A 20,077-nucleotide genomic window follows, 5' to 3' on the forward strand; every position below is an offset into this window, starting at 1 on the left:
GTATGTCTAACCTACAGCACTAATTCAATTTAACTTAATTCGAATTAGTTAATTCGAAATAAGCTAATTCAAATGAGTGCATCTAGACCTAAAAACTAATTCGAATTAGCATTTTGCTAATTCGAAATAGCATGTCCACATTGAGTGGACCCTGAACCGAAGTTAAGGCTGGCCAGAACCAGTGCCGTCAGGGCATCAGGTTAGGACTTAAGGTGTGGAGCTGCTTCCTCAGGCTAGCCGAGGGCTGTGCTTAAAAGGACCCGACCCCCACCCCGGACAGACAGTTCTCAGGATTCCCCGCTTGCTTTTCTAACTCGATGGGGACAGCAAAGCAGTCCTGTCTTGGAGTGCCCTGAATGCCCTCGGCACATTACAGCACTCGACCATCAGCCCGGCTGCACTTGCCGCAGGCTGCCATCTGGGGGAGGTCAATCAGGGGGCTGTCAGGATCCAGGAGGCCCTACAGGAAAGCTTCCACCCCGAGGAGCCCGCAGAGCCACCCCAGTCCTCCCCATCGGGGGCTCGTGCCCCATTCCTCCCTCACCTCCTTCCACTTACCCTTCCCGAGCCCCCTCTTCCTGATGTAAAAAATAAAGGACACGTGTTCAAAAATAGAAACTCTCTTTATTTAACAAAACTGGGGGTGGGGGGGGGGGTGAGTTAACCTCTGGGGGACTGGGAAAAGGAGGTGGGAGAGGGGAAGAAAGAGGGTGGGAGAGGGGAGGTGGAAACCTGGGAGGAGGGAGCTGGAAGGGGGAAGCCAGGGGAAGAAGGAGGAGGGGAAGTATAAAACTATGGTACGCCATATCTTCAGAACTGTGTACAGATGTGGTCTTCTCACCTCAAAAAAGATATGGCCTTGGAAAGGGTTCAGAAAAGGGCAAGTACAATGATTAGGGGTTTGGAACAGGTCCCATATGAAGAGAGGCTAAAGAGACTGGGACTTTTCAGCTTAGAAAAGAGGAGACTGAGGGGGGATATGATAGAGGTCTATAAAATCATGAGTGGTGTGGAGAGGGTGCATAAAGAAAAGTTCTTCATTAGTTCCCATAATATAAGGACTAGAGGACACCAAATGAAATGAATGGACATCAGGTTTAAAACTAATAAAAGAAAGTTCTTCTTCACACAAAGTTCTTCTTATAGTCAACCTGTGGAACTCCTTGCCACAGGAGGCTGTGAAGCCTAGAACTATAACAGAGTTTAAAGAGAAGTTAGATAAATTCATGGAGGTTGGGTCCGTGTAGTGCTATTAGCCAGGGGGTAGGAATGGTGTCCCTGGCCTCTGTTTGTGGAAGGCTGAAGATGGATGGCACGAGACAAATCGCTTGGTCATTGTCTTCGGTCCATCCCCTCTGGGGTACCTGGTGTTGGCCGCTGTCGGCAGACAGGCTACTGGACTAGATGGACCTTTGGTCTGACTCAGTACGGCCATTCTTATGTTCTTATGTTCTAAGCGCAGGGCTCAGGGTCGGGGGTCTCACTGGAACAACTTGATTTTCATGCAAACCTGCTCCTGGATTTGGATGTGGCCTTTGGTGGCCAGGCTGGCAGCTATCCTGCCCTAGACGGCTGCATTCCTGTGCCTAGTGTGGAGGTCGTGGACGCTGGAGGCCTCCCCCCCAAACCTCGATAATGTCCACGATCTCCGCACTAGACCACGCGGGCGCCTGCCTCTTGTGGCCCTGGGCAGGCTCCTAGGAGCCGCCAACCTGGTCCTGGGAAGAGGCGGAGGGCTGGGTGGCAGCGGGTGGCTGGCTCATGCCATGCCAGGTGCAGGGTCTGCTGGCTGGGTGCTGGCAGGCTTGCAACTGGCACAGGCACTGTAGCCAAACCGTGCCCCTTTAAGGGCTCTGGGGCTGAGAGAGGGGCAGAAAAGTTTCCCTGGTTTGGCCCAGAGTGGCCATCAGGGCAACCTGATTAGGGTTAGCCTCCAACTAGTTCGAATTAAGTGGCTACACAGCCCTTAATTTGAACTACTTAATTCGAACGAGGCGTTACTCCTCGTAGAATGAGGTTTACCTAGTTCGAATTAAGCGCTCCGCTAGTTCGATTGAAATTCGAACTAGCAGTTTGTATGTATAGCCGCTATTAAAGTTAATTCGAACTAACGGCTGTTAGTTCGAATTAACTTTGTAGTGTAGACATACCCATACTTTTAACGTGAGAGTTTTTGCGTTAGAATATTTGCGCAACAGAGCGTCTACACTGGCATGTGCTGTTGCGCTAAGAGGCGCTTTTGTGCAAAATCATCCGTGCCAGTGTAGACGCTCTCTTGCGCAAGAAAGCTCCGATGGCCATTTTAGCCATTGGGCTTTCTTGCACAAGAAATTAATGTGGCCTGTCTACACTGGCCTCTTGCGCAAGAACAGTTGCACAGGAGGGCTTTTTCCTGAGCGGGAGCATCATAGTTTTTGTGCAAGAAGCACTGATTTTAGACATTAGAATGTCAGTGTTCTTGCGCAAGAACTCCCCGCCAGTGTAGACAGGCAGCTGCTTTTGCGCAAAATCATGCCAATGTAGATGTAGCCATAGAATTTGAGTTACTAGACCTTTTCTGACAATTCCTAGGGCTAATACTAACCAACAGCTCCTGATTTTGGTCTAGCTCAGCAAATCTTCTAAATGAATCTAGTGTCCTAATACTATAAAATAAGCAACATACAAATACATTAACATCTATCTTAGATTCTCATTAATGTAGAATAATAGATTCATAGAACATTCGAACTGGAAGGGATCTTGAGAGGTCTTCGAGTCCAATCCCCAGCCATCACGGCAGGACCAAGCACAGTCTAGATCATCCCTGACAGGTGTTTGTCTAACCTGCTCTTAAATATTTCTAGTGATGCAGATTCCACAACCTCCTGAGGCAATTTATTGCAGGGTTTAACCACCCTGACAGGCAGGACGTTTTTCCTGCTGTCCAACCTAAACTTCCCTTGATGTAATTTAAGCTCATTGCTTCTTATCCTATCCTTAGAGGCCAAGGAGAACAATTTTTCTCCATCTTCCTTAAAACATCCTTTTAGAAACTTGTATTATCTGAGTACTTCAAAATGATAATGTAGTATCTGAGTGCCTCAAAACTCTTTAAAAGTATGTATCCCTACAATACCCCTGTGAGGCAGGGAAACACTATTAGTCCCATTTTGCAAAGAGGAAACTGATGCACAGAAGGCCTAAGTGACTTGCCCAACATCATCTAGGAAGTCTTTGAGGGTGCAGGAAATTGAACTGGAACCTCCTAAGTCCTAGGCTGCTAACTACTGGAGCATCCTCCCTCTCCACAGCCTTGCTATAACGTCTGTGTCATATTTCACATTTACGCTAAGTCGCTATTTTAGAGGCTCATCTGGTGGTTCTAGGAATCTGTTTGTGCCCCAAAATCTTTCTACACCCCACCTAGGAAAGGAGTCACAAACGTGGGTTTTCAAGGTCTGCCTAGAGAGGCCTCATGAAAGCTGCCAATCAGAGCCCAGCTGGCTCAGATATATGGAGCTACAGGGCTTTATTAGGTCAGTTCCTTTCAGGAAGTGGAGGGCCAAGAAAGGATGCTATTCTCTGGCCAAACCAATTCACAGGGGTTTATTTCAGGCAGCATTTTCTGAAGCTGAATTTGCAGAGAGAGAGTCCTTACGAGCCTTAAACATATAATTTGAGGGAGAAACTGAAAGTGGCCCCATAGGAAGAACCCAAGGAAAAAGTAGCAATGAACTGAAATGAAGCAATGACTCGCTGCTATTTCTAGGTTGGAACCAAGAGTAGTGGGCAGGCCCAGGTTCCCCAGTGGCATAAACCCGATGAAGGGGACAGGGCTTATGGAGAGGTTGAACAAAGAACAGAATATAAAGGGTCCAGAGTTGGGGCTGAAGACCCTAGTGAGGGCAACAGGACCTAAAAGGCATTTGTTTGGACTTTGGGACTTGGCCAGAGGGCTGAGCCATGGAAGACTCACTAAGATCGACTGGCAGGATGCACCTGGGCGAGAAAAGGACTGTGGTATCAAATGCAGTCACTGAGAGGCTCTCAAGGGATGAGCAATCACCCATTATAGTGCCTAAAAGGAAAAATCCATGTTTTTAACACAGTACTCATTCATATAGAATAATAAATTACAGTGTATTACGTGTCTCCTCAAATTATATTCGCTATCTTAATGAACATATTAGAGCTAATGGACATGTTGATTTTATTTCAGCTAATGACTGATCCCATACTCAGGGAGAAGAAGTTGCTTAAGTGTGTCTTACACATCTTAGAAGAAAGGTTAGAGGACAACTACTGGATTGTCCGTCGAATGGCTGTAAGAGGCCTGGGAAATGTAGTCTATGGGGCACCTGAGAAGGTAAGATAGAATACTGAATACAATGCAGCATAACTAGAGAAACTAAAGGAAACAATTGCTCAGGATTTACAGAGGCCATGCACAATGCACTAGGCCAACTTCTGCTCTCTCATACCCCTGTAACCTCTTTGCAGTCAATACACAGCAGGTTGGTTCCCTTGGTAAGCTGGGCATAAGGAAACAATATGTACTTAATATGATCATATGTAAATGTATACTCCTAGGAATGAAGAGTGTAGGCCATACTTCCAAGATGAGAGATTCTATTCCAGGAAACAGAGACACTAAAAAACTCAAATCATGATAGATAATCAGCTGAATGTAAGCGCCCAGTACAAAGCTGTGACCAAAAGAGCTGAGGTGATCCTCGGAGGCATAGACAGAGGGATTCTGAATAAGAATAAAGAAGTTATTTTACCTCTGCTTATGGCACTGGTGTGAGAACTGTTAGAATACTATGTCAGGATCATGCCTGCAATTCAAGAAGGATGCTGATAAATTGGAGAAGAGTCACAAGAATTTTCAAAGGGCTAGAAAATGTGCCTTTAGATTCAATGGGGGGGGGGAGGAGGAATGAAGCTAAACTAATTCAGACTGATAGTAAGGCATACATTTTAATGGTAATTTTAATCATTGGAACCATTTACCAAGGGTTGTGGTGGGTTCTCTATCAGTAGCAACTTTAAAAACAAGATGGGCTGTTTTTCTAAAAGAGGTGCTCTAGTCAAACAGACATTATTTTGGGGAGGTTCTGTGTTGTGAAGGAGGTCACAATGGTCCCTTTTGGCCTTCAAATCTAAGTAATTAGAAATCTAATAGGATTACATAGGTGTAATATGGCACAGAGTTTGGCTTATTGTAGCTAGTACCTGATGTAAAATATAGCTATAGGTCACTAGGGGGCAGATGAAATTCCCACTGCTTCATAATTGCTAAAAAAACATATTAGAAATGTGGTTAGTGGAAAGTGTTTTTTAATGTCATATGTCTGAACAGGTGAAAAAGTACAAGAAGTTTCTTCTGGAGACACTGATCAGGACTTTAGAAGAGACTTTCAGTTTTGAAATCATTATCGAATGCATGAAGGCACTGGCCAAAGTCCTGAAGGAGCTGAAAGGGAAGGACATAGGTTCTTCCTTCAGAGACCTCACCATACAGATCCGGAAGTACTTCGATAATGTACGTGAACAGAAGCCTTCAACCCCAGTTCAGCTGACATTGATGAGGCTCCATTTACAATGCATGATGTGTCCTCACTGGGCATTGTTCATGTCAGAATGAAGTGATTTTAGGCCTTAGGGAAGAGATGTGTTTTATGGCGGAGCAGAGAATTAAGAAAATGAGGATGCCATCCCTGCTCCTTCAGTCTCACCCTTCTGTTCATCTTTATTTCCAATGAGAATGGCAAAGGAAGTATGAATACTAGATTAGGTAGCTGCATAACAAGGAAAATGGGCATACAGGGTGTAATGGACTGTTTTGGGCCTGCTCCATACGATTTTTATGTCACCTGGTTGAAATTATTCCATTTTGCAGAGAAGTTTGAGATTTCAAATTTTGGTTTTGTTCCTATTTGAGGGACACACCCCCCAGCCCAAATTTCAAATCTCTTTGTGAAACAGTAATACTATTCTCAACCCAGCTCTACTGGGAGCCTTGCCTGAGGGCAGTCTACTGGCAGACTATGCTGGAGACAGGGAACCTGGAAGCACTGGGAATTAGAGGTGCCAGGGTACACATTTCCTGGCTCCTTGTCAGCCTGCCAAACAGGCTGTTCTGAAGGTGAGGGCCAGGAAGCCCAAGATCTCAGTTAGCCTGCTAGATGGGTCACCAAGAAGCTGACCAAGTACCCCTACTTGGCTTCTGGAAGAATTTTGTCAAAATTGAACTGTCTTCAAAGTATTTTGAAGAATCAACACATTTGGCCCAAACTTGATTAATTCCAGTTCTTCTAAACTTCTGTAGTTGGAATCACTCTACTCTAATGTAGAAGAGACAGCTGTGCTAGATACATGATGTGGTTATCTCTTCGTTACCAACCTGTGTGGCTTTCTTGGCTATAGAAGGACAACACTCTTCGTGCATTGGCCTTTGTCCTGTTTGGTATCCTGGCCGGCTCTGCAAAGAGAAAATGGAAGGACTATTTTGCCAAGCAGGTTAGACAGAGCTGGGTCACACTTCTGCTGCACCTGCAAGATCCAAGCCCTGAAGTTTCAATGGTAAGAATGACAGTGACTTAAATACTAAGCAAAAAGAATCTTCCTCCTGTTGCCAGGGGAGCTCTGCTATTCCTTCCTGCAGTGGAGACCTAAATTCTTCCCTCAGTTCATTGCCCTCCTTTTGAGTCAATCCCAGACAGGCTGGTCCTTAGCAGCCAGGGTTGTCTCACTGGAGTTCAGGATAGGTCATGGGTCTGATCCCAAGAGTTCATTCCTGCCTATCTCTGCACCCCACGTTCCTGCCTCCCCACAACAGAGGAAAGATCACAGCTATGCCTAGTGAAGCAGCTTTCATAGCTACATCTGTTCTGAAAAAACATTGCTGCTATCTCCAGTTTTCAGTATTATAAAATCATAGAACCATAGGTTTGGAGGAGACCTCAGGAGGTCACTGAGTCCAACCTCCTGCCCAAAACAGGACCAGCCACAACTAAACAATCCCAGCCAGCGCTTTGTCAAGCTAGGACTTGAAAACTCTAGATTTAGAGGTTCCGTTGCCTCCCTAGGTAACCCATTCCAGTGCTTCACCACCTTCCTAGTAAAATAGTTTTTCCGAATATCCAACCTAGACCTCCCCCACTGTAACTTGAGACCATTGCTCCTCATTCAGTCATCTAGTACCACTGAGAACAACCTCTCTCCATCCTCTTTGAAATCCCCCTTCAGGTAGTTAAAGCCTTCTATCAAAGCTCCCCTCACTCTTCTCTTCTGAAGACTAAATAATCCCAAATCCCTCAGCCTCTCCTTGTAAATCATGTGTTCCAGCCTCCTAATCATTTTTGTTGCCCTCCATTGGACTTTCTCCAATGTATCAACATTTTTTAAGTAATGGGGTGCCCAGAATTGGATGCAATACTCCAGAAGTAGAATCCCTTTCCCCCTATTAAAGTCATGCTGGCATATTTTCTGTCTATTACTTCAGGGGAATCCCTTTTATTCTTGGGGTAGATGAGCAGTCAAGGACATGAGTTCCATTTGAATGAGCACAATACGTGTTATGGAACAATTCACTGGTGCAACCCTCTTTTTCAGGAGTGCAGAGCTACATTTCATCTCTGTGCCCCATTTTTGGGACTGAAGAGGCTCCAAACTATACTTAATGAGCATCTTAGTTGGAGAACCGAGCTGAACCCTGAGGAGCTCCAGATGGATATCTGCAGACACCTTGTGAGTGACCTATAGAATTATATGAGATTATTGACAGCATAGGCTTGTGATGTAGAAGCAGGGGGAATGTGTGATGGGCAATGTAAGTATCTATGGGTATGTCTACGCTACAAAGTTAGTTTGAACTAACGGACGTTAGTTCGAACTAACTTTCATAGGCGCTACACTAGCGCTCCGTTAGTTTGAATTTAATTCGAACTAGCGGAGCGCTTAGTTCGAACTAGGTAATCCTCATTCCACGAGGATTAAGCCTAATTCAAACTTACTAGTTCGAATTAAGGGCTGTGTAGCCCCTTAATGCGAACTAGTGGGAGGCTAGCCCTCCCCAGGTTTCCCTGGTGGCCACTCCGGCCAACACCAGGGAAACTCTATGCCCCCCTCCCGGCCCCGGACCCCTTAAAGGGGCACGGGATGGCTACGGTGCCCGTGCCAGGTGCAAGCCTGCCAGCACCCAGCCAGCAGACCCTGCACCTGGTGCGGATCGAGCCACCCACCCGATGCCCCCCAGCCCTCCCCCTCTTCCCGGGACCAGGCTGGCGGGTCCTGGGAGCTTGCCCGGGACCGCAAAAGGCGGGCTCCCTCCTGGGCTAGTGCGGACATCGTGGACCTCGTCCACGATCTCCGCACTAGGCACAGGAAGGTGGCCGGCTAGGGCAGGAGAGCTGCCAGCCTGGCCACCCAGGAGCAGGAGTGCATGAAAATCAAGGTGGTCCACTGAGACCCCACGACCCTGAGCCCTGAGCATACAATGGCCATCCTGGGTCAGACCAAAGGTTCATCTATCCCGTAGCCTGTCTGCCGACAGCGGCCAACCCTAGGGACCCTGGAGGGGATGGACCGAAGACAGTGACCAAGCCATTTGTCTCGTGCCATCCCTCTCCAGCCTTCCACAAACTTTGGGCAGGGACACCTCTCCTACCCCCTGGCTAATACCACTCCATGGACCCAACCTCCATGGCTTGATCTCACTTCCCTTTAAACTCTGTTCTAGTTGTAGCCTTCACAGCCTCCTGCAGCAAGGAGTTCCACAGGTTGACTCTGTGCTTTGTGAAGAACAACTTTCTGTTACTAGTTTGAAGCCTGTTACCCATTCCTTTCCTTTGGTGTCCTCTAGTCCTTCTTTATGGGAACTAATGAAGAACTTTTCTGTATGCACCCTCTCCACCCAACTCCTGGTTTTAGAGACCTCTATCCTGTCCCCCCTCCGTCTCCTCTTTTCTAAGCTGAACAGTCCCAGTCTCTTTAGCCTCTCTTCATATGAGACCTGTTCCCAACCCCTGATCATTTTAGTTGCCCTCCCCTCTGCCACCCTCTCTCTTCCCCTCTCCCACCCGCTTTTCCCAGTCTCCCCCAGTTTTGTTCAATAAAGACAGATTCCATTTTTGAACACAATTGTCCTTTATTTTGTACATCAAGAAGAGGGGCTAGGGAAGGGTAAGGGGAAGGAGTTGAGGGAGGAATGGGGTACGCGCCCCCGATGGGGAGGACTGGGCTGGCTCTGCGGGCTTTTGGGGTGGAAGCTCTCCTGCAGCCCCCCAATTGCCCCATCTCCCCAGATGGCAGGCTGCGGCAAGTGCAGCCGGTCTGATGGCCAAGTGCTGTGATGTGCCCAGTGTGGGTACTCCGGGCACTCCAAGCCAAGACTGCTTTGCAAGCGGGGCACCCCTGAGAACTGTCTGTCCGGGGTGGGGGTTGGGACCCTTTAAACACAGCCCTCGGCTAGCCTGAGAGAGCATCTCCACGCTCTAAGTCCTCCTCTGATGCCCTGCCGGCAGTGCTTCCGGCCATCCTTAAGCCCGGTTCAGGGTCCACTTAATGTGGACATGCTAGTTCGAATTAGTAAAATGCTAATTCGAACTAGTTTTTTAGTCTAGATCCGTTAGTTTGAATTAGCTTAGTTCGAATTAAGTAATTCGAACTAAGTTAGTTCGAATTAACGTTGTAGTGTAGACGTACCCTATTAGAGTGGGATACAGGACTGAGGGTGAGAGGAATGTAAATCTGCCATAGATTCCCACTTTCCCCACTTCTACACAGCCTCCTGTCCTTTCTTCTATTTACTTGTTTAAATTAAAAAAAAAGTCTGAGTGAATCCAATAACTGACAGCAGTGGCAAGAGGAACACAGACTGTTTACTTGTGGTTTGTAAAGGCATGTGTTGGCAGTCAAAGGGCATTTCTAGCCAGAGAGAGCTCATGTGTCCCTGATTTTCTCTAGGCCAAAGAGAAGGCTGAGCTACTGGAGAACTTTTACAAAAGCACCATCAGATACTTCCGCAGCAGCTGGGAAGAGATCCGGGCAGCTGCAGCCAAGTTAGCTGGTGAGAGAAAGTGTGCCGTGTCCCTTTTGGTATTCCCTTTGAGGTAGACAGAAAAAGTCCCTGTGTGCAGCACTGAGCTACTATTAATCTCTCCGTGCTGTGACTTCTCATGCATAAATGGAGATGTTAATGTTCTCCTACTTCTCCAGTGTGGTGTTAGGAGGAATTTGTAATTTGCAATAGAATGCTTTGAGATGGCGCAGTCATTTAGTAGCAGAGGCTGGCACACTGTCACGTAGGGTATGTTTATTCTCCGATCAAACTAGTGTGCTAAAAATAGAGTAGCTGTGGCAGGAGTAGCAGGAGGGCTTAACTATTCCAAGGATGAGCCCATCCAAACCCAAAAGTCTGTTCTCAAGGTGGCTAGCTCCTCCGACTGCTTCTGTCATCTTACCTGCACTCTATTTTTAGTAGTCAGAGTTAGTGTGGACTCAAACTATAGACCTAAGCTCAGTGTTGTTCACTGTTCCTTACTGGTGCTTCATCACTGGGAGGTAGGCAGCCCACCGCCACACAGTGCCTGCTGTTGCAGGTTCCTGATTGCCTTGCCCAGGAAGCACTAGATTCCTCCCCTTTGGCCCTGTGCCATCCTTTCCTTAGCACACCCATGCAAGCCAGGCAAGCATTGTGGCCTAATTAATTTATCCAGGTGAGATCCTTGCTTAGTACGCACTTATTCCTGGCCCCAGCCCCTTTGTTCACACCACTAGATTAATACACTATCCTAGTATATCTCCAATAACTGACAGCAGTGGCAAGAGGAACATAGATTGTTTAAAGCAAATGAGGTTTTATGTAAACATTCTTAATTTTTTTCTCTTATTCTCTTCAGTGTGGACGCTAAACTTTTCTAGTATTGTCTTGCCTACAGCTCACCTTAGACTCACAATAGAAGCCAAAGGGCCAATGTTATCACCTTGCACTTAACAAGAGAAGGTTTTTTATTGATGTTTATTTTACACTGCTTATTTAGGCATCATCCTGGAACATACGGACACCAAGAATATGAAATGGCTGGACATGGAACATCTGTTGACCTGTAAGTAACAAATACAGGTGAAATCCTATTCATTAGTGAGTTATAAAGAAATTTAGCTGACAAGCAAGCAGTAACTGATACCACAGGTGTGAAGTGCATCAGCCACACATCAAAGGACAGATTCAGCTTTAGTCTGCTCTGAAAGAGGTACGTCTACACTACAGCGTTAATTCAAGTTAACTTAATTCGAAATAGTTAATTTGAAATAAGCTAATTCGAATTATGCATCTATACACAAAACCTATTTCAAAATAGCATTTTGTTATTTTGAAATAGCGCGTCCACACTGAGTGGACCCTGAACCGAAGTTCAGGCTGGCCGGAACCAGTGCTGGCAGGGCATCAGGTTAGGACATAGTGTGTGGGGCTGCTGCCTCAGGCTAACTGAGCTCCGTGCTTCACGGGACCCTACCCCCACCCCGAACAGACAGTTCTTGGGTTCCCCGCTCGCTTGTCTACCCCGATGAGGGACAGCAAAGCAGTCCTGTCTTGGAGTGCCCTGAGTGCCTGCACTCGGGACACCACAGCGCTCGGCCACATGGAGCCAGAGCTGCCCCTGGGCACACCGGTGCGTCTCGTAGGGTTGTTGCCATCAGCCCAGCTGCACTTGCTGCAGGCTACCGTCCGGGGAGTCCATCGGGGGGCTGTCAGGATCCAGGAGGCCCTGCAGGAGAGTGTCCACCCCGAGGAGCCCTCAGAGCCACCCCGGTCCTCCCCACCGTGGGCTCGTGCCCCATTCCTCCCTCACGTCCATCTACTTACTCCTCCCTAGCCTCCCTTCCTGATGTCAAATAAAAGACATGTATGTTCAAAAATAGAAACTGGGTTTATTGAACAACAGGGTGAACCTCTGGGGAGACTGGGAAAAGGAGGTGGGAGAGAGGAATAGAGTGGGTGGGAGAGGGGAGGGTGAAACCTGGGAGGAGGAAGTTGGAAGGGAGAAGCAAAGGGAAGAAAGGAGAAGGGAAGATCAGGGCCCAAGGTTGGGGGTCTCACCGCACCAACTTGATTGTCATGCAAACCTGCTCCTGGGTTCGCATGTGGCCTTTGGTGGCCAGGCTGGCAGCTATCCTGCCATTGACGGCCGTGTTCCTCTGTCTAGTGCGGAGATCATGGATGCTGGGGCATCCCTCCCAAACCTGAATAAGGTCCATGATCTCCACCCTGGACCAGGAAGGCACCCGCCTTCTCCAGCCCCTGTCAGGCTCCTGGGTGCTGGCAGACTGCTCCTGAGGAGCAGTGGAGGGTTGGCTGCCAGTGCCTTGCTGGCTCACGTTTTGTGGCTACTGGCTCAGGGGCCCCGGTGGCCACTGCTGGCTCTTGGCTGGTAGGCTTGGATCTGGCACGGGCCAGGGTCTATTCCTTTAATGGCTCTGGGGCCAGGGGGAGAGGAGAGGAAGTTTTCCTGGTTGTGCCCAGAGTGGCCACCAGGGCTCCCTGGGAAGGGCTGGAGGCCCCCTATTTTGAATTAATTGTCTACACAGCACTTAATTTGAAATAGCTATTTCAAATTTGGTGTTACTCCTTGTAGAATGAGGTTTACCAAATTTGAATTAAGCGCTCTGCTATTTCGAATTAATTTCGAAATAGCGGTTTGCATGTATAGATGCTATTAAAGTTAATTCAAAATAACAGCTGTTATTTTGAATTAACTTTGTGGTGTAGACGTACCTGGAGGAAACTGCAGCCAGTGTGATATAAGTCAGTGCATCTCCTGGCTATCCTGGCAATGCCTCTTCCCAACCTGTGTGATCCACTCTTTGGGCTCCATCGGCTCCCTGGGAGCCACTTTTTGCTACCCCAAACTCCACACCATCAGATTTATTTCTGTCAGGAGATGTAAAATAACTTAAAAGCAGAAGCTATTGAGTCAATGGAGCACCTTCCAATTGGATGAGTTTCTGGTAGAGTCAGGGTCTCCCCTCTCCCCCCTCCTCCATCTCAGTTTGGAGCTTGGAAGGATCCCAATGGAGGAACCTAAAGCTTTGTTTGTACAGAGAGCTGCTGTAGCTTGGTACTCACTGGTACTAAATCTCCAGCTACTGCAGGCATAGGTGACTATATGAAAAGTGAGTCATATTCTCTGTAATTCCAGCTCTCCAGGTCCTACAGAATGACCCAAGTCCCATTGTCCAGCTGGTGGCAACTCAGGTCCTAAGAGACATCTGACCTGGATGAGTGCTCGGGGAATGAAGCACAGACAAATAGAACGAAGAGCTCCTGCTACCTTGTCACATCCATTGCTTCAGTGGGGATTTCTGGAGAACAATGTGCTCTGTCTGTGCCAGCTTCTGTTTCAGCTTGGTGGTATGCGGCCAGCTACAGCGACTGAACGATATATCTGCTAGCTCTCTATGGGGTAAGGGAGTAGTATAAGGGCCCTACCATCAATCAAACATTAGCTGCGCCCCCTGAATCCGGAAGTCCCCCCCCCCCGACTCCCCGGAAGTCCCTTCTCCCTTGTCACCGGCAGTCCCGCCCCTGGAGGGTAGTACATCCGGGTCGAGAGGGACAGGTGACCGGAAGTAAAAAGGATGTCATGTGACCCCCGTTAGGCCCGTCCCCTGTCACCGGAAGTCCCGCCCTTGGGGGTAATACATCCGGGGTCAAGAGGGGCAGGTGACCGGAAGTAAGGGGTGTCATGTGACCCCTCTAAGGACTTGCCCCACCTCCCTCTACCAATCAGGAAGGGCTTTCCCCGTAGGACCGCCCCGCGAACCGCTTTGACCAATGGGGGGGCAATTCCGGGACCGGATGACCCGCCCAGAAGTGGGTCATGTGACCCCTCTAAGAACTCGCCCCACCTCCCTCCACCAATCAGGAGGGGTTTTTTCCCTGTAGGACCGCCTCGTGAACTGCTTTGACCAATCGGGGGGCAGTTCCGGGACCGGATGACCCGCCCAGCAGTGGGTTGTGTGACCCCTCTAAGAACTCACCCTCCCTCCCTCTACCAATCAGGAAGGTTTTTTTCCCTGTAGGACCGCCCCACAAATCGCTTTCACCATTCGGGGGGTGCAGTTCTGGGACCCGTTGACCAGACCGGAAGCTGGTCGTGTGACCCCTCTAAGAGCTTCCCGTGACACCCTCTGTCAATCAGAGCACTTCCCCATAAGTTCTAGCGCCACACAAAAGAGGCCATCTTGTTCCAAGAGCGCGTGTTTCAGAGAGCGTGCAAACGCTGAGCGGAAACATGGACTCCTTCACCACCCCCACCAGAAGTTTGGAGTTTGTTTTGGTGACGAGGGCCTTCCACCACATGAGAAGAAAGCGCCACATCAGCAACAGTTCCGAGGACAAGGGAGAGGCGAAAAGGGGCCCTTTGCCCCCTCTGCTATTGGATACACCAGTATCATCCTTGGCGTTCTCTTCAATGCTTTGTATCAGTATTGAGCAAAAACAAGGTGGGCCCGGTTCGTCTTCCTCGTCCGATGCAATGCTGTCCCGGGTCTGAAGGTCAGCTAGAAAGGCATCATCAAGCTGTCAAAAGATTGCCAGAAAGAAATAATGTAAGACGCTCTGGTCATTTTTTTTTTTAAGTTTTCAAAATCCCGGTTTCCTAACCCCATGATGCCCCAACTTCGATCTTTCATTTACCTATTTGGCTTCTTTTCCATGCGTCTTGTCCGACTCCTGGGAGCCATGGGCACCTTCTTCCTCCAGGCCATCTAGCTTGTCTGGCTGCATCGTGAGCGGTTGGGTTTCGGCGTCAGATATTGGTGTATCCATCAGCGGCTGGGCCAAAGGGCTCCCTTCAACTTCTCCTTCCTCCTCGGAACTGTCGCTGATGTAGCGCTTTCTTCTCGGCACCAAAACAAAGTTGGTGAAAGAAGCCATGTTTCCGCTCAGCGTTTGCACGCTCTCTGAAACACGCGCTCTTGGAACAAGAGGGCCTCTTTTGTGTGGTGCTAGAACTTATGGGGAAGTTCTATGCTCTGATTGGCAAAGGGTGTCACGGGAAGCTCTTAGAGGGGTCACACGACCCGCCTCCGGTCTGGTCAACGGGTCCCGGAACTGCACTCTCCGGATTGGTCAAAGCAATTCGTGGGGCGGTCCTACAGGGAAAAAACCCTCCTGATTGGTAGAGGGAGGCGGGGCGAGTTCTTAGAGGGGTCACACAACCCACTGCTGGGCGGGTCATCTGGTCCCAAAACTGCCCCCCAATTGGTCAAAGGAGTTCGCAGGGCGGTCCTACAGGGAAAAACCCCCTCCTGATTCGTAGAGGGCGGCGGGGCAAGTTCTTAGAGGGGTCACACGACCCACTGCTCGGCGAGTCATCGGATCCCAGAACTGCCCCCCCGATTGGTCAAAGCGGTTCGCGGGGCGGTCCTACAGGGGAAAAACCCTTCCTGATTGGTAGAGGGAGGTGGGGCAAGTCCTTAGAGGGGTCACATGACACTCCTTACTTCCGCTCACCTGCCCCTCTTGACCCCGGATGTATTACCCCCAAGGGCGGGACTTCCGGTGACAGGGGACGGGCCTAACGGGGGTCACATGACACCCGGTCAGCTGTCCCTCTTGACCCGGATGTACTACCATCCAGTGGCCGGACTTCCGGTGACAGGGGAGAAGGGAATTCTGGCGGTCAGGGGGCGGGACTTCCGGGGGCAGGGGGCAGGGCTAACGTTTGATTGATGGTAGGGCCCTTATACTACTTAGGGGATTACACATGCGGGAGGAATTCACTAAGGGTGGCTTTAATTGGCATTTAAACATCTAACTGTGGATTTTGGTGATTTCCTTTAGATATCCAGGGCCTTTAACTGTGCTTGTATTGTCCAGTCCCATAAGTTGCTGAGTGTCCTCAAACTCCCTCTGATGTTATTGGGAGTTCAGAACACTCTGCCCTTCAAAGAAGGTACTCAGCAGATATCATTCGTCCTCCAAATTTAGAGGCTATGATCCTCCACCTCATAGAAAAAGTTTCCTGAATAGTTAGGTTTCTAGTCTCTCTCAGCACTTTACTCTTGCCCTCCTGGGTTCTGGGCCTATGAGGAGTCACCAGACAACAGTAAGCAAAGGAGGGTAAAAGGCTGAGGGGGTCTGGGATATCATTGTCTGTGGTTCTCAATGGGGAGAGAATCTTCCTGTGATGGCTGAATATGGGAAGGGGATCAGTGTTTTCCCCTGTTGAATTGACACTTTCTGATAATTCACTATATTAGGTAATAGGAGTTCCCCTAATCTTGTGGTGTTTCCTGTTTTGGAGATTGTTTTCCATTCCATATCCAACAGCTTAATCCCAACCCATGTTATTATATTTATTAAGGGGCATTGTACAAATGCTGATGACTCTTTAAGTTTATTTCTCAGGTGCTGGCCATGCTGTGTGTCACAAACAGTCACCTGTAAATAACCCTCCCCTGTAAATAATATAGTGTTTGTTTTTACTGTGCACATATCATTCGTCCTCCAAATTTAGAGGCTATGATCCTCCACCTTATAGAAAAAGTTTCCTCAATAGTTAGGTTTCTAGTCTCTCTCAGCACTTTACTCTTGCCCTCCTGGGTTCTGGGCCTATGAGGAGTCACCAGACAACAGTTAGCAAAGGAGGGTAAAAGGCTGAGGGGGTCTGGGATATCATTGTCTGTGGTTCTCAGTGGGGAGAGAATCTTCCTGTGATGGCTGAATATGGGAAGGGGATCAGTGTTTTCCCCTGTTGAATTGACACTTTCTGATAATTCACTATATTAGGTAATAGGAGTTCCCCTAATCTTGTGGTGTTTCCTGTTTTGGAGATTGTTTTCCATTCCATATCCAGCAGCTTAATCCCAACCCATGTTATTATATTTATTAAGGGGCATTGTACAAATGCTGATGACTCTTTAAGTTTATTTCTCAGGTGTTGGCCATGCTGTGTGTCACAAACAGTCACCTGTAAATAACCCTCCCCTGTAAATAATATAGTGTTTGTATTTACTGTGCACATGTTTCCAATTAAACTCTTTGAAGTATCTGTTTCAATTACTCAGGGGCCTGATTTCTTCTTTCAGAGTATGTCTACACTACAGCATTATTTCAAAATATCTTATTTCGAAATGCATTGTGAAATAGCCTTTTGCTATTTTGAAATAGAGCGTCCACACTGAGTGGACGGTGAATCGCATTTAAGGCCGGACAGAACCAGGTCCGGCAGGGCATCAGGTCAGGAGTTACTTCGTGTGGCTGCTGCCTGAGGCTGTCTGAGGCCTGTGCTTAAAGGCACCCCCCTGGACAGCCAGTTCTCAGGTTTCCCTGCTTGCTTGCCTACCTCCATGAGGGACAGGAAACCATTTTGTCTCTGTGTGCTCTGGTTGCCTTCACTCGGGACATCACAGCACTCTGCAACATGAAGCCAGAGCTGCCTCTGGGCACTCTGGTGCTTTTCATGGACGCGTTGCTGCGGACCTGTCTGAACTTTCTGCAGGCTGCCATCTGAGAGGTCCATCAGGGGGCTGTCAGTATCCAGGAGGCCCTGCGGGCGAGCTTCCATCCTGAGGAGCCCTCAGAGCCTCTCTGGTCTGCCCCACTGGGGGCTTGTGCCTCATTCCTCCCTCACGTCCTTCCACTGACCTCTCCCTAACCCCCCTTCCTGATGTCAAATAAAATACACGTATTTTCATGAACACAAACTATCTTTATTTAACAAAACCCCGGGGGAGAGGGGGGAGAATGAAACTCTGGTGAGACTGGGGAAAGGAGGCGGGAGAGGGGAGAAGAGGGGGGGAGAGGGGAGGGTGAAAACTTGGGGGGAGGAAGCAAGGGGAAGAAAGGGAAGGGGAAGGTCAAGGCTCAGGGTTGGGGGGGCTCTCCAGACCAACTTGATTTTCACGCAAACTTGCTCCTGGGTTCACATGTGGCCTTTAGTGCCACGCTGGCAGCTATCCTGCCATTGATGGCCGCATTCCTCTCTCTAGCGCAGAGATCATGGACATTGGGGGCAATCCCCCCAAACCAGAATAAGGTCCATGATCTCCACCCTGGACCAGGAAGGCGCCCGCCTTCTCCAGCCCCTGTCAGGCTCCTGGGAGCTGGCAGACTGCTCCTGGCGAGTGGTGGAGGGCTGGCTGCCAGTCTTTGCTGGCTCATGTTTGGGGGCCAATGGGTCAGGGGTAGTGACTGCTGGCTCTGGCCTGGCAGGCTTGGAACTGGCACAGACACTGTGGCCAGAGTCAACCCCTAAAGGCTCCGGGGAGGGAGGAAGGAGAGGAGTGATCTTGGTTGAGGCTGGAGTGGCCACCAGGGCCCCCTATTTTGATGTGTTTACACAGCACTTATTTCGAAATAGCTATTTTGAATTTGGCTTTATTCCTCATGGAATGAGGTTTACCAAATTTGGAATAAGTGCTCCGCTATTTCAAATTAATTTCGAAATAGCAGTTTGGCTGTGTAGATGCTACTTTGAATAAGTAGGAATAAGATCCTCCGGAAAAGGGTGTTTTTTCTGGAGGTTCGGGGCCAGTGTAGACGCTCTTTTCCGTCTTTTCTAAAAGCTGGAAAAAAGCAGCGGACATTTTTATTTAAATGCCGCGGGGGATATTTAAATCCCCCGCGGATTTCCCTATTACGACCTCTGAAATTAACATGCCCCTTCCAGAAAAGGGGCCAATGTAGACGTAGCCCATGTGTTTACTTACAGACTTAGGATAGGTGCCTGTAATAGTGATTGAGGGAAGGCATCTCTGCTTTTTTAAGCTAAGTCCCTGTTTGTGCTTTGCAGACCTTTATCAGGGAGGAACGATTGGATCCCCTAGCTTCCCCCACTGTTCTATGAGGGAATGGCTGTCCTGAGATATCACTGACAGGGCTGCTAGGCTCACTGGTCTTATGACTTCTCTATATCAGGGACCAGCTCATTTGTTAATAATTCACATTGGATGGGAGCTGGGTGAAGGCTGGAGGGTCAGTTTCGCTGTGATGATCACCAGTTAAGCTCTACAGAGAATCATAGAAATGCAGGGTGGAAGTGACCTAGAAAGACCCCCTAGTCCAGCTCCCTGTGCTGAGGCAGGACCAAGTATTCCTACACACTTTTGTCTAACTGGTTCTTAAAAACCTGCAGAGATGGAGATTCCAGAACCTCCCTTTGAAGCCTACTCCGTAGCTTAACTGTTTTTATAGTTACTTAGAAAGTTTCTCCTAATATTGAACCTAAATCTCCCTTGCTGCAGATTAAGCTGATTGCTACTTCTCCTACTTTCAGTCCACATGGAGAACAGTTGATCACATTCTCTTTATAACAGTCCATAACATATATGAACATGGTTTGAACATATTTGAAGGTCCGGCCGTATGTGGGTTTGGCCAAGACACGGAGGAGGAAAAGGAGCTTACAGGGGTATGTATGTCATTTTCTTGGAGTGCCTAGGGCTCTGACTCATCTTGTTACCCCTTCAGCAAGAGGAAGAATTTCTCAGGCTTGAATCATAGAATCACAGAATACTAGCACTGGAAGGGACCTTGAGAGGTCATCGAGTCCAGTCCCCTGCCCTCATGGCAGGACCAAATACTGTCTAGACCATCCCTGAGTTGACTTGATGTTAACTCGATAACACCACCAGTCCGTGAGCCACCCATCCAATCTTCTCAAGGCTCTGCCAGCCCTTACTTTACCTTGCAGGGTAAAAAGGAATGGTGCCTGACGGGAATGGGAGTGTGAAGTTTGGATATGAAGGTGGGGCGGAGGGGACGACACTTACCTGGCTCTGTACCTCCTGTCGCTCTCAGGCACCATGAATCTGGCCAATGGAAGCAGCAGGGAAAGCTTTCAGGTGAACAGTTTCTTGGACTGCCAATCCCCCAGCTCAGAGGAGGAGGAGTGGGAGTGCATGGAGCTGCTTCCTGTCCCCATGAGCTAGATCTGGCCCATGAGGATCCTCCCCCAAGAGGGGAGCTGCAGAGCTGGAGCACCAGTGTAGGTTCCCCAGTATAGGGGTGTGTGAACCCAGAGCCTGCAGCTTACCTGCAAGATGGTTGCAGCCCACACTTTGTGAACCACTCACTGCCTTA

The 20,077-nt window shown here is 48.7% G+C and overlaps 1 protein-coding gene across 1 annotated transcript; it reads left to right on the plus strand.

The window, feature by feature from the left end:
- Positions 1-4,007: 4,007 nt before the first annotated feature.
- LOC149525833 (protein maestro-like) lies at positions 4,008-7,776 on the plus strand. The gene is made up of 3 exons (XM_089776446.1): positions 4,008-4,348; positions 5,345-5,527; positions 6,412-7,776. Exons 1-3 carry the CDS (start codon positions 4,160-4,162, stop codon positions 6,586-6,588), a joined length of 549 nt encoding a protein of 182 aa, XP_089632572.1. The 5' UTR covers positions 4,008-4,159; the 3' UTR covers positions 6,589-7,776.
- Positions 7,777-20,077: the final 12,301 nt, after the last annotated feature.

This window comes from Pelodiscus sinensis, chromosome 1 (assembly GCF_052426305.1).
Source record: "Pelodiscus sinensis isolate ZL-2025 chromosome 1, ASM5242630v1, whole genome shotgun sequence".
Lineage (NCBI taxonomy): Eukaryota > Metazoa > Chordata > Testudines > Trionychidae > Pelodiscus > Pelodiscus sinensis.